At 42.0% G+C, this 13,929-nt stretch overlaps 1 protein-coding gene across 1 annotated transcript in view; it reads right to left on the bottom strand.

Moving 5' to 3' along the window:
• LMNTD1 (lamin tail domain containing 1) overlaps positions 1-13,929 on the bottom strand; it is a 299,068-nt gene that overhangs the window by 31,152 nt on the left and 253,987 nt on the right. The window contains exon 15 of the mRNA XM_037915372.2: positions 7,173-7,261. Within this exon, the coding sequence (XP_037771300.1) occupies positions 7,173-7,261 (89 nt within the window). The remainder of the gene's footprint in view (positions 1-7,172; positions 7,262-13,929) is intronic.

Raw genomic sequence — 13,929 nt, 5'->3', positions numbered from 1 at the left:
GGACCTGCACTTTATTGTACAGCTGTCTGTGATCACTGCAAAACTAGTGCTCAGTCCCAGAACTGTTGAGACTGTACAGGGACTGGTGCATGTGATGTGATACTAGAGTCAGGCACTCGTATTTTGATGCTACAGAAGTACTAAACCAACCCCATCTTGTGGCACATGGACACCTTCAAACCTTAGAATAAAACATCCAGTAAAAGTATTTGCCACTAATTCTTCACACCCACATTTTCCAAGCCATTAAAGTATTTCAGTGAACACTCATTCCCCATTGTCAAAACACCCACGACTGTTATGAGGTTCCACTGTCAACTGTATTACATTCCTAGGTCATAGCCTTGTGAGCTACTGAATAGCAATCTGAACACCTCAGCTTTGTTCCTATAAGGTATGTCTACACAGCCTTTGGCAGTGAACCTCCCACCTCGAACCGACTGATCTGGGCTAGCGCTAGCCCTCTAAAACTAGCTGCATAGACAGCACATTGGGGTTGAGGCTCGGAGTGGAGCTTGGGCACTAAAGCCTACAGAGTGGGTGAGCTCAAGACCCTGAACTCCAGCCTGAGCCACAAGGCTTGAACCCAGTTAACAGGACGTGGTCAGTTCTACACTACAACTTTGAACCAGACTCTAACCAGGTCAAGGGACAACTATATTGTCACCAGGTCAGATGCCTTGGCTACAGTTCGAGTGTAGATGGGGCCTAAGGATGACATCAGGCATGGACAAAGCCAATGGAATCTGCTTGCTTTCTTGAAATCAGTTTTCTTCCCAGCTACTTGATAGTACTGAAGATGTCGCTGAAAGAGTCTCCCATTTTTAAATGGTGAATTGGAACATGGAGTGACTTAGCTCCACTCAGGTTAAAAAAAAGGAATACTTGTTGGTGCCTGGGTATTCACTTGCCTGGACATAAGTATTAGTAAGAGATATGAAGGAACTGAGATGGAAGGAGAATTTGGTCTCTTTTTTCAGAATAGCCCTAACCTGCTCTTCAGTGCCTGTCTAAGATGGGGGTGGGGTGGAAGGAAAGAAAAGTGAAACATACACTAAGCATATCCTCACAGATCTGTATGATGACTCCATCTATTTTTTATTGCTTGAAATTAACTAAAGCTTATAAAACAAGCAATCCTGATGGCACTTGAAACTGATTGCCATCTACCCACAGCACAGGTGGTAAGCAGGGTAAGTGTCTTCATGCTGTCCCACCAATGTGCCTCAACCTGTCCAGGAGGGATCAACTCTAAGGATGAGTAGATAGCTCATTCTCTACAGGGATGTCTGCACAGCAACTGTGAGGCTGCGCCCCAGACCAGGCAGACAGACACGCTTACTCTGCTTGAGCTAGCGTACTGAAAATAGCAGTGTGGCCACGGTGGCATGGGCAACAGCTTGAGCTAGCTGCTCAAATACAGACTTCCCTGACCCCTGGGGACGTACTCAGGCAACTAGACTGAGCCACTGTGACCACACTGCTAAGATCAGCGGGTAGCCTGAGCAGATCTAGTGTCTGTGTCTGTCTAGCCACACTGAGAAGCATCCTCCCAGCTGCTGTGTAGACATATCCCAGGTCTATTCCATCTTTGGCCCCATTACGGAGATTGCTACTTTAAGGTGGTGCTTTGAGATGTGCACACTTGTCCATTAGAAACTGGACTGAGGCTCACAACTCATTTGCAAACAGACTATAGCATAGCCATATGGTTGTAACAATCCTTGGTTATCATGACCTACTCTGGATTTGAATGGGTGGCATACAGGTGAAAGGCTCTACAGTCAATTACTGATCCATTGAGACAATGAACCCTCCCAGCTGGAGCGATTCAATCTTAATGCTAAGCGCAAATGAAACAGTTTAGGTAAGAAGGAAAAAAGAAATTGCGTTAAGCGGAACTTGAATGCTTCACCTTCTTGTCCAAACATATGAATCCCTAGTGCCATTTGTTATTTTATCACTCTGGCCAACCTAGTATGGAGGGAAGGGAAGAACAAGATAATATATCTGTGCTCAGACCTACTATGATGGATATTTATGTATGTGCTCAGAGGATGGGGGTGGGCACAATGACAATAGTGATAACAGTGGAAGTACTAAAATCAGTATTCATACAGCTATGTATGATTCCAACACTGGCCTCACTGTGATTATGGATACTTACTTATTTTATTCACCTAATTTTAATACACTATCATCTAGAAGTACATTTATACCTTTTTGAAGGTGTAGTTGGTGCGTGCGTGCATATATAATACACACACAGTATGCACTGTACCTTCTGTTTAGTTCAAACTCTGATTAATTCAATCCTCTCTAGAGTCAATCAAGACTTCAGGAATCAAGTCACTTTTATGGAAAATAACATAATTTCCTCCTTTTATTTCAATCTCTTTGGATAGGCTTGATTGAATTATTTAATTACTGTCAGAAAAAAATGTCATTTATTCAGTAGAGGGCCCTCCCTATGAAATCAAAGTATAAAGAGACAAAGATCCATGCTGCTAAAGAGAGACTGAAACTTGCATTATTCAAATAATGTTATTGTCTTCCTATGTGCTACCATGCAATGTGCTAAGAAAGCTGTGATTTGTTCATTAGAGATCTTATGGGTAACCTAATCAGCTGCTTAAAGTATTTCAGTCAAAATCATAGGAATGTTTCTCATCAAAAATAAACAGAAAGCACATTGTCTGTGTAATATGGGAATTATGTGGGGAAAAAACACAGCATTTAAATCTTCTTTACATCCTGACAAAAGATGAATTGATTACTATTATTTATTATGGAGACTGTGGTAGCACCAAAAGGCTGCTGGGTGTTTTCCAAATACAGAGGAAGAGATAATCCATGCCCTGTAGAGAATAAGTCTCAATAGATTAAAACAAAAAGCCTCTCTCTTGGTATTGACAACATACTGTAGTTAGAAGCGGGGAACACTGGAAGTTTCATGAACAGGCCTGTTCTTCAGTCCAGTTTTTCAGATCCCAATGAAGTTTGCATAGTTCAAGTAACGAGTGGCTCATAATTGTCTGAGGTTATATATGTTGTGCTATCAATTTGCATGATACATTACAGATGTGTAACAAGTCAAAACCCCTTTCTTATATATCTTACATTCTAAATTAGTAAAACAACATCATTCGGAAGGCATCAGACAGTGGCAGGGGGATGTGAAGCATGAAGTCCACAACAGAGAATATGGGGGGAAGGAATAGAGCTTATTGGAGATCTAACAGTTTTCAAAGAAATCTGAACATTTGATTGTTTTTGTTTCATTTTTAAAAAATTTCAGATATGGAAGGAGATAGCACTGAAGGAGAGATTAATGAGGAAAGGCAAAATGACACATAGCCTGCAGGACTCTATCACTCCGCAGGACTCTATCACTCCATCATTCTGAAAGCATCGGCTATGGGGGGGGAAAAAAAGGCACCAATTCTGCAATTGGATCCATATGAGCCAGACCCCTGCACCTGCAGAGAGTCCCAGTGGGGCTTTGCATGAGAGGATGTAATTGCTCGATGGGGACCACAAATGGGAAATTCAGGGCCAGATTGCTTCTCTCCCCTTGCTTCCACAGAGCAGCTCTGGGGTAAGCCAGTCCTGTTTCCCATCCTCCACTACTTACAGGGCCACAGAAGAATTCTGGGAAGAGCTAGGAGTGCCCTCTTCACCATCCCCTTCCACCCAATGGCCAGGTGGCAGTGGTGGGTGAGCAACTGAACTTTTTGGCTCTGATTCTATTATCTGAGTAGCATCTTAACCTTTCAGTGCTTCCCCAACTCTAATGGCTACATAGCACTGAAGCAGTCAAGCCCATTTGAGGAAGGCATATTTTTGTCATGAGAAAGTGTCTTTAAATGCAAATGTCCTTGATCACAGGAGGTAGGATTGCCTGGCACAATGCACTATTGCAAAATGTGTTCCCATGAAAAGCAGAAACAGCTGCAGAAGTGCTAGTGGCAAAGGGTGGAGAACGAAATTAGCACTTTCTACGTTCTTCGGTAAGTGCCAACCTAAAGAATGAGCAGACTTTTTTTTTTTTTTTGGATTAGTGCCTTTTTTTCAATTAGAAAACACCTGAACCATACCATAGCCTCTGCTCCTGCTTGAGGAAGAAGATAATCTGAAGTCCCTCCCAGTGATCTCATCCTTTCCAAAATCAACAAGATTCCTTACAAGTTGCAGTCTCTCTCTCTCTCTCTCTCTCAAGAGCTGATGACTGAACCCCATACCCTGGGACATCTCATTGTTCATTAGATTTGCATTTCCTCCTCCTAAAGAAAAGTAAAATTGTAACACAAAGTAACGTGAACAATTCTTTGTGAACTGGGCTGAATTAGGCAGGCAGATGGGATCCTGATCTCTGCATTTTCTTTCTTAGTGAATTTATGGCCGTTAAAAGGTGGTGTCAATGCAAGCTTCCCCATTCCATCCCAACAATGGGTCTCTACCTTACCCTTGAGGAGCCTCTTCTCGAGGCCAGGGGGTACAGCAATTCACAGTCTCTCCCATTCCGTCTTTAGTCTGTCTACTGAGATGTCAAACAAAGGAAGCTCATTTGTTGCAAGAGGGACAGCTGTCCACTGGAAACAGACTATCAGTTCATTTCAATAGAGTCATCACATAGTCACTCATTATCAGCCTGGGCTGGACTTGAACTGGTAATCAAGAGATGAAAGGCTCTGTATGTCATTATCAAGTCACTTGAGTCACCTAGCCCCCCAGTGAGAGCAGCTTTTCAAAAATGAATATTTAGCAGAGGACATATACTTTGAAAGCCTCTCTAAGGGACTTTGGGGGCTTGTCTAGGCAGGGAAATTTATCAGCATAATTATGCTGTTATCTTTAAATGGCTAAAGCGATACCAGTTTAACTCCCTAGCTGGACATTTTTATTCAAGAAGAAGAGTGCCTTTTCCCAGTTTAGCTGATGTCACTTTGGAACTGGTATAAGGTAAAGGCAGAAAAAGGCACTCTTATCCCACAATAAAAGTCTCCACATGGGGAGTTTCTCTGGTATAACTATAGCAGTAGAATTATACTGGTAAATTTCCCTGTGTAGAAAAGCCTGTTATATGGGATCAACTCTCTAGGGCTTCTGAATTGTGTGCCTCCATTGAAGGTTATGCCAGAAGAGCTGAATCTTTGGTGCCTCTCAGAATTTCCTAGCTAGCTGGTGACATCACCAGTGTACCATGCACGTGCACCTGGGAGAGCATAGGCCTCATTTTTATTTACTCTAACGATATGTTTTCACTGTGGTTACCACAAGCATAGGTGCTGGAACTAGGGGTGCTGGAGGTGCTGTTGCACCCCTGGATTGAAGTGGTTTCCACCATATACAGGGTTTAGTTTGATGGTTCTCAGCACCTCGACAATAAGTGATCAGCACCTACGTTAGCACAATAGTGAGCCCCCCACACGGCAAAGACACAAGTTACCGTGTCCTCAGTGATGCTGCAGTCCCCCATGTATGTCACTAGGACTTCTGGGGGCATATCCCATGGCTTTTGGTGCTACAGTAAGTTGAACCGCTCTATGATTCTTTCCTAGTGAACTATGAGAGAACTTGTTTGTCCTTCTGGGAAGGCAGTGGAGGATTATCAGCATTTGAGTGTCTAAGCCAGTGCCCTGACTGCAAAGCAGGTGGGTTCCCAGCCCAAATGAAAGTCTCACTCTGGCTTTGGCCTATAGCCCCAGCTACCCTGGTTGAAAGCACCAAACATAAGAGGTTTTTGTGCGTGGACAGGAAGGGAACTAGGAACAAAAGCCTGGGTTAACTCTGCAGTGAAGAGATACTCTAAGGATGTCAGTGTAATGGGCTTTCAGTATAAATAAGAATCAGGTCTCATCTCTGGCTGCAAATAAAGAAACCCCTACATTTCCAAAACATCACATAGGGTTATTTTTAACTGTGACAGTAAAGTTGAATTGCTCAGCTAAACCCTGAATGCTACTTAGAAAACTAAGAGATTAGAGACACAGATGTTTGGAAACAGTCTTTCTGGATAATCAGCTTCTTTGAATTCAAGTAGTATCTTGGCAAAAGCATGATTCATACTCAAAAGGGCATTTTATCTAGTGTTACTAATGCTAATACTTTGCACTTCTAAAGTGCCTTTCATCTGAGGATATGAAAGCGCTTTTACAAACATTGATGAATCAAGCATCACAACACACTTTTGAGATATGCTTTATTGCCACCACTTTACAGAAGGGAAAACTGAGACACTGATATGTTTATTTACACAGGCCTATACCTAGTGGAAGAACCCTATACCATGTTAGCAGTTAATTAACAAGCAAGCACATCCAATATTTTAAAAATTCCTCCAGGATTTCTTTTTCATTTCAGTGTACATAGACTGGCTGTTGATAAACATTTTTACATCTGTGTAAATGCATATAGAACTTTGCAGAACATTAACCATAATAGAGTTAATAATATTATTATAGACCTATAGAATATATGTCATATATATAGCTCAGTATTCATTAACAGCCAAAGCCCGTAGACTGCAATGAGCTTTGACTCAGGTCTTAAGAAATGTGGGTCTGATACTGAAGCAATGTTTAGCATTTTCCTAGGTATCTCCTGCATTTACCTATTAGTTAAGAATTCTATATTGCAAAAAATCATGGAACTGATCTTTAGAAAAAATTAGAGATGAACCCAAGCCAGGAAGTTTGGATTGGGAGCCTAATGTTCTCCCAGTTTGGGGATTTACAAATTTAGGGTCCTGGGATGGGCCCATTATACAGGGCTTGATTGAGAGTCTTTCTATAGGATAGTGTAAATATGAAGAGGTCTTAAAGTGGGTGAAAGTGTACAGCCACTTCAAGGCCTCTTTACCCTACCAGAGCAGTGTAAACGGCCTCATTGTAAATGAGAATCAGACCCATACTCTCAAGCTGTGAATGCAAACTTCCTGCTAATACAGTGGTGTTTCTAATGGTCACATTATATAGACGTGATCAAGTTGCACTGTTTCAATACAGAGTCAGATCTGAGTCTTGAATGACTGGTTCTGATGTAGGCCTCTCTCTTAGAACACAAATAATAAAGAAAAGGAAACCAAAAACTTAATTTTGTTGAAAATTCTTTATCTGAACCCCACTGTTCTTGCTTTATTGAAAAGGGAATTTGTCTTAGTCTCTACTTACCCCTGCTGACCGGGTCAGCCTTCTACTTTTTCCATTAAAACTTCCTGTAGCTGTGTTTCTGCCCCGGCTGCTTCCTGCATACAGAGTGCCTGTTGGTGGGAACAAAAATTATTTCCATACACTGATTTTAAAAGGAAAAATAAATCTCAGAAGTAATAAAGTCAACAAAAATCCTCATTTTCCTCTCAGTTTATGGAAAAAGGTTTAAATAAAAAGCACATTGTGATAAATCCATGGTCACCTAGACCTTCTTGGTTGTTACTAAGATGCAGGTAACTCAATTTCCCAAGAAGTTGGTGGAAACAAGTGAAGGGTGAACTTTAAATGATTTAGAGACTTGGTCATGCTTATCTAAACTGTCCAGCACTTTTGAGTTTGCAAAAGTGAATTGAAAATCTCATGAGAACAGCTCTTCCTATAGGCTGAAATCCTGACCCCATGGAAGTCAATGGGAGCTTTGACATTGATATCAGTAAGCCTAAGGTGTCACCCACGGTATTTACATCTGGTTCTGGTCAGAAACCAAAAGTAAAGAAATGGGAGAAAATGAATAATTATGAGAAAGTTTACTGATCTTTTTCAAAACTAAAAAAGGCTAATTTCAATTTGTGTGCAAAGATTTGGGGGGACAGGGATGGGAGTGGAAGTCTTTATCCAAACCCATTCACCCACACAAAGTGAGAACTTTCTCTGGTATGCTGGACTCTCAACAGTTGAGTTTATTTGCCAAGACCCAAATGTGGGATAGTGTGGACTGTTAGCCAATTACATATATGTTAGGCATAGTACATGCCACATTAAAAAGGTATTAGTGGCATGATATTAATAGAATATACATTACATATTGTGACAAGATGGCCAATGTTAGTCTGGTGGGTCTTTTGCTTTTCTTAGCAGGGAGCTAAGATGCCACCCCTTGCCCCTGTTCTTGGGGCATCAATGGCCCCGCTAGTGGCCCAGGAAGGTGGTAAAGGAGGGAAGCAGGGGAGGGGTCTGGGTTTACCCCTCACTCTGAGCCTCAGTCCCTCTCAACCCCTGCGGGTTCTTACCCTCTTCCACCTTGGGTGGGCTACCTGCAGTCCTTAGATGCTGGGGAAGGGAGTCTCCCTCCCCATCTAGGGCAGGGTCCCCCTACTTTGGTTCTCTGATTTTCCAAGTCTTATAGCACACCTCCAAGCTCCAGCCCTCTCTCCTTCCTCCTCCTCTATCTGCCTGAAGCAGGGGGGTTTATTAGGTTCCTAACAGGGCCTTAATTGACTGCAGGTGCTCCAATTAACCTGCAGCCACCTTCCCTAGTCTACAGGGAACCACGCCTTAATTAGCCTTGAGCATATATATTTCCCCTCTAGCACTCTCCCACTGCTTCCTGGCCCTTCTGTATTATAATATAAATACTTGTTGGGAAGTTATGTTAACTGAATGTATTATGCTCTACCCACAACTCTGTTGCCCCATGTCCAATATCCCACAATACTTTGCAAAGCTGAAGTCAGCTTTGGAATTAGAAAATAGGACATTTGTCAGAGGCAAAATACATTAATGTTCTGCCCCAGTACAAGCCAGGAATACTAGTGTCCCTGAATGCAAATATCCAAAACAAAGATAAGGAAGGTACAGAACAAGCAGCTAAGGATTGGTAGGAACTAGTGGGTTCAATTTTAGTGATGCATAAAGAGTTTTGTAACTTGTAAAATCATCCTACAAATACTACTAGTTGAAATGCATCTCTTTGAAGAACACCTTCTGTGCTAGGTGAACATGCTGTGAGAATTTGCTTCCCAAAAAGAGGGTGTGTATGTCTCCTTTTCTTATTGTACTGTTTTGTCTTTAGACAATACATTTGGCTAAATTCAATTATTTCATCTCGTGAACATTTTAAAGAACAAACTGTGAGAACAGTCAAACAATTGGCTATACCTTTGAGTCAACAGAACCAAATAGCCAAGACAGTAGTGCAGATGGATTAAGAGGAGGTGGTATTGAATTCTCTATGATAAATGACATTTTCAGCTTTGCTTTTTGGTCGCTTTGTATTCCTGCTTCTAATACTTGACAGCAGAAGTGAGATAAATATTAAATCCATGCAGGATGGAGGCAATTTAGAGTTGCAAAAGAAGCATGTTTAAAACAGACTTAACAGAGTAATGAGGGCCAACAAATCTTTTCCTGAAAAGAGAAATGTATCGATATATCGATAATGGGAAGTGGTTGCTGTGTTATTACATCAATGCTGTTTAATGTTTAAACACTGGTTGGGAGTTTGTTTGCATGATAAAAGCAGTTTTTAGAAAGGAAGGAAGGATGGGATATTTGCATAATACAGTTTGACATGTATTTAGGCCCCTGCTGTTGCCCCCTCGCATAGTAAAAGCCATTTTTTACTCCAATATTTCTGAGAATTTTCTTGTAGAGAACTTCCCAGTGGGAGAAAGGGGCTAGGCAGGAATGTGCCCTCTTCAGAATAGCTGCCCCAAATATCTGCATGTGACTTTGGTCATCCACACAAGGTCCTGTACTCCCACTGTGGGTCAGGATCCTGGAGGCTGCCTGCCCTTTCTTCTTGTAAGCGAAGCTCCATTGAAAATGACCTGCCAGAGAAACCCTCTGGGGGTCTGTGGTGTGGGAGAGGCCTATGAAAAGGTTAATACAGCATGAGCACCATGTTGAAGAAGCTCTGCTGCGCCAAAGGGTGGATGACGGGTATATTTCCAGTCCTGCCCCAGCCTGCCCCTCTTACCTTGGTCTGGTCTGACCCCATTTCCTTCCTGCACAGACCCTAGCCTGCACAGAGAGAGCTCCGCACAGAGAGTCCCTGGAGAAGAGTACCACAGAGGCACTCCAATACGCTTTCTTCGTAGACAAGGGGAGATCCACACATAAAGCGCCCCTCCATGGGGAGAGGTGGGTTAATCTGGGCCCAAACTCCAGAACATATCCCATGATCCCTGGTTGGTCAAAAGGAAGCACGGTGGGAGGAATCGGAAGTTAAGAGAGAGCTAACGAGGAAGAGGGCTTAGTTAGGTGAACGTATGTTGCTTTGTTGGGTTGGAGTGGTCATTTTTACACAAGTGAGTAATTCAAGATGTGTGGGAGGAGTTCAAACACAATGCTTTGAAAATTTGGGCAAAAAGGTATATTCAGAGGAACCATAGAGCATGATATTTGTTTTCTGCCTGTTGTTCCCTGTTTACATAGGAGCGTAGTATCCTTATTGCGTGATACCAGATGTTTTCCTTAATCAGGGAGCCAATTAAAAATAAACTGAATTTTATGCAATTAACATAAAATAAATGCAATGCATCTGGATTATACGCTGTGACTTTATACATTTCATACAACCAGTTCAGCCTGTGCACCGAATAACATTTGTGGAGGGAGAGATTTTCAAAGGCATAAATGGCTGTTTGGCACTCAGTTCCCCTTGGCTAAATGCCCTTTGTACCTTGAAAATACTAGAGTTTATTTTTGTGAGAAAAAGTCAGTCAAAAGCATTCCCCCCCCCCCCCAGTTATTATAATAAAGTATCGAATCATCTCTTGAAGACTTTGTGTGAAGAGTTTGTGGGAGCATCCAATGCTAGACAGGATTGCAGTCACGCTGGCTTTCCGTGTACAGCATACATTTTTTTCAAATGCTCCACAGCTTTCGAATGTGCAGAAACTAACGTGTAGATTGTGTCCTTTTCCTCCTCACTGTCACATTCATTCTAGTTCGCTCTTTCCGTGTAGATGTCAGACTATCTCCACAACTGTCTCATCACAGAAATGGCAGTCTCCTTGCTCACTGTTGTTGCAATCTACAATCCTTCACACATTCCCTATCAGAAACTGGGTCTGGTAGGAAGAAGCAAGTTTTTCACTTTATTTAGCTGAAGTTTCAACCTGAATTTTGGGTGTCTCCTCAACCTTTGGTCGAAGGCTGATCTCAGAGCCTGACAATACCCATGCTTTCTCTCCGTAGAATCAGCTTTTTAATGACCCCATGGTTCTGCAAGACATGCCCAACACTTGTAAGTCTGATCGCTTGATGATTTCGTAAAGTAGCACTTTCCTTTTATCATTCAAGTGCAGAGTTTTGTGGTCTTTATTTCATAACTCCATAGTATGCTTTGGTTACAGCTGGCATGTTATATCAGGAGGCAGGAAAATGTGAAATGCCATGAGTAGGGATGGCTCAATATAACAAGTATCAGGTTGCACTTCCAAGTTATCCAAGAGCAGAATTGCTTTTCAGAGGCAAACCTTACACTTGCAAACAGAGTTTCAACAGAGAGATCAACTTGTAAGAGTAGTAAACAGCAATGAGTGTGCCATTTGTTCAGGTCCTCTTCTGATACGTATAGTGGACCAGTCTGTTTCAATATGTTCACGTGAGAGAAGCACTCTCTAGGTCTCTCTGTCAGCAGGAGACAGAGTATGTGAGTGCCAAATCTCAGACTAGTGACAACCTTTTACTAGGTAAGTGACACCAATAAATACCAAGAAGCCTGTTTTATTGTCATTCTAAATTGGCTCATGTGACAGGCCATTATAGACATTCCATTGTCTGGCACAGGCACAGCCTAGCAACCTCATCAGCTGCTCTCATCTGTTTCCTGTACAATTTCAGCCACTTCGTTCCATGTCTTTTTAAGACATGATTGCTGGCTCCTGACCATTCAGCTTCAAGCAAAACTGAAGTGCTTTCTCTTTAAGCAGGGGTCCTGAAAGAGCAGCTCCCTTCTTCTCTCTCATCAAAACCAAAGATTAAATCTTTGAATCATTCTCAGGATCATTTACTATTCATAATTTTAAGTTCTTTGATCCTGGGGAGGAATCATAGGGCTAGAACAGAGCTGTGCTGATTTACATCAGCTGAGGATCTGGTCCAAAGTCTCTGCATTTTTTTCTTAATTTATGTATTCTTGAACTTCTTATGCCATATTTAATGTTCAGAATTTTCAGAATTTTTCCAAGGCTTTCCTCTATCTTGAGTTTCCAAGATAGGATCAAAGGACCCTGCTTTTTCTGGCACACCAAGGACACATAAATACAAATGGCTGCAGTCCCTTACAAGCAGTAAGTAATAAACAGACTGGACATTTTAAAAACGGACAGGCTGGCAATTTGCTTGGCAGGCAGGTAGACACACTGGCAGGTCATTAGATAATGAGGTTGAGATAGTGGAGTTTAGAAAATCAGGATTCTATTGCATTTGCAAAATAGCTGTACAGCCCCCCCAGTGCCTATACATGAAACTCCATTCTTTTCTATAGTGTGCTTCCAGAGTGGCTATTTTTAAATTTATGGGCCTTTGCCCTCCTCAGCACCACAGTGAGATTGTGTGCTTCAGTTCGGCGTGATTGGCTTGAAACAGGGTGGGACAGTTTCTGTGTTTCTTCATCTGAAGAGACAGTTTATGGTTTTGAAGGTTGGAAGTCTGTCCTCAAGGAATTAGAGATGACAAAGAAGGCAGGCTTTCAAAACGCAAGTTAAGGTGCAGCGTGGCTGTCAGTCACATTGAATGATAGCATTTTGGAGAAATCGGGGTGCTGTAATTTGTGGCTTGATGCTGACAGGAATGTTTGATTGATCTGGTGTAGTTAGTTGATCTGTCTGAGAAAACAATTAAGTTTCTTCCCCTGTGCTGTTGCCATAATCACTTGTTTAACCTTCACACTGTCATTATATATGCCCCTAGTACAGTTTATTCCAAAAGCGCAACAGTGTGTTTATATAACCTCATTTACAAGGGCACATTTTATCACACAGCCCTGTCTGCCACATGTCAGCATCCTACAATAAATGATATGGGTATGACTCGGCAACCGTTACTCATTTTAACTAGAACTTCCATGGGCAGTCCCACTGACTCCAAAAGTCACTGGGACAGCTCATGAGAGTAAGTGCTCCTCCAAGTGAGTGAGGGGTGGAGAACTGAGCCCTATGTGTTTGTGACAAAAGACAGAAGAGGAAAAATAACAGGGAATAAAAAATGATCCTGCTTCACTGCATAAAGATGAGGGGTGTGGGCAATGCATGGCTCCTTTTTAGAGAAAATGTGTGCAAAATCCTCTCCCTTCCCTCCCTCCCTACCCCTCATTCTCCATTTTCCACTGAATGTTTAAGTAGTGTTTCTCGGCCACTGGAGACGTGAAAAAATTTGGATTGACAAAACTTGTGTTTGGCTGAGACTTCAAAGTGCTTGCTTTTCAATGCATGCCCTGGCTATTTGTAAACCCATTGAAAAGTTCACAGCTTAATATTTTGATTCAGAGCGAAATTCAGAAGCAGCAACAACAAAATAAGGAACCAGTGTGGCACTTTTCTGGGGAACAAGGGAGATACATTGAACTGTGTGATATAACTGAAATATAAAGAAAGTCCCTTTGGAAGTTGTGAGCTGTGTCAGTAGCTGCTTTCCCCTCCCACGGGGGAGGCTGAAGGGAAAGAGGAGACACTTAGTGCATCAAGTGTAGAGGAATATAATTAGGCAGATCAACAATATAAGCAGGAAATACATTACTCATCAGTCACATAAAGCAAGTTAGAGTTGAAGTGACAAAATTTGCAGTTGACAAAATTAATTAGGTGGGTCAATGTTAGAGAAAACTGAGAGGAACTGCAGAAGGAGCTAACAAAGCTAGGTGAATGGACAGCATGATGGCTGATGAAATTTGATGCTGATAAATGAACATTGCAACGAATAACTATTCATATACCTTACTGTATGGTAACTGTACTGTATATTAACCATAACCACTCAGGAACAAGACCTG

Source organism: Chelonia mydas, chromosome 1 (genome assembly GCF_015237465.2).
Source record: "Chelonia mydas isolate rCheMyd1 chromosome 1, rCheMyd1.pri.v2, whole genome shotgun sequence".
Taxonomy (NCBI): Eukaryota; Metazoa; Chordata; order Testudines; family Cheloniidae; genus Chelonia; species Chelonia mydas.
This window is presented reverse-complemented; position numbering and strand designations above follow the sequence as displayed.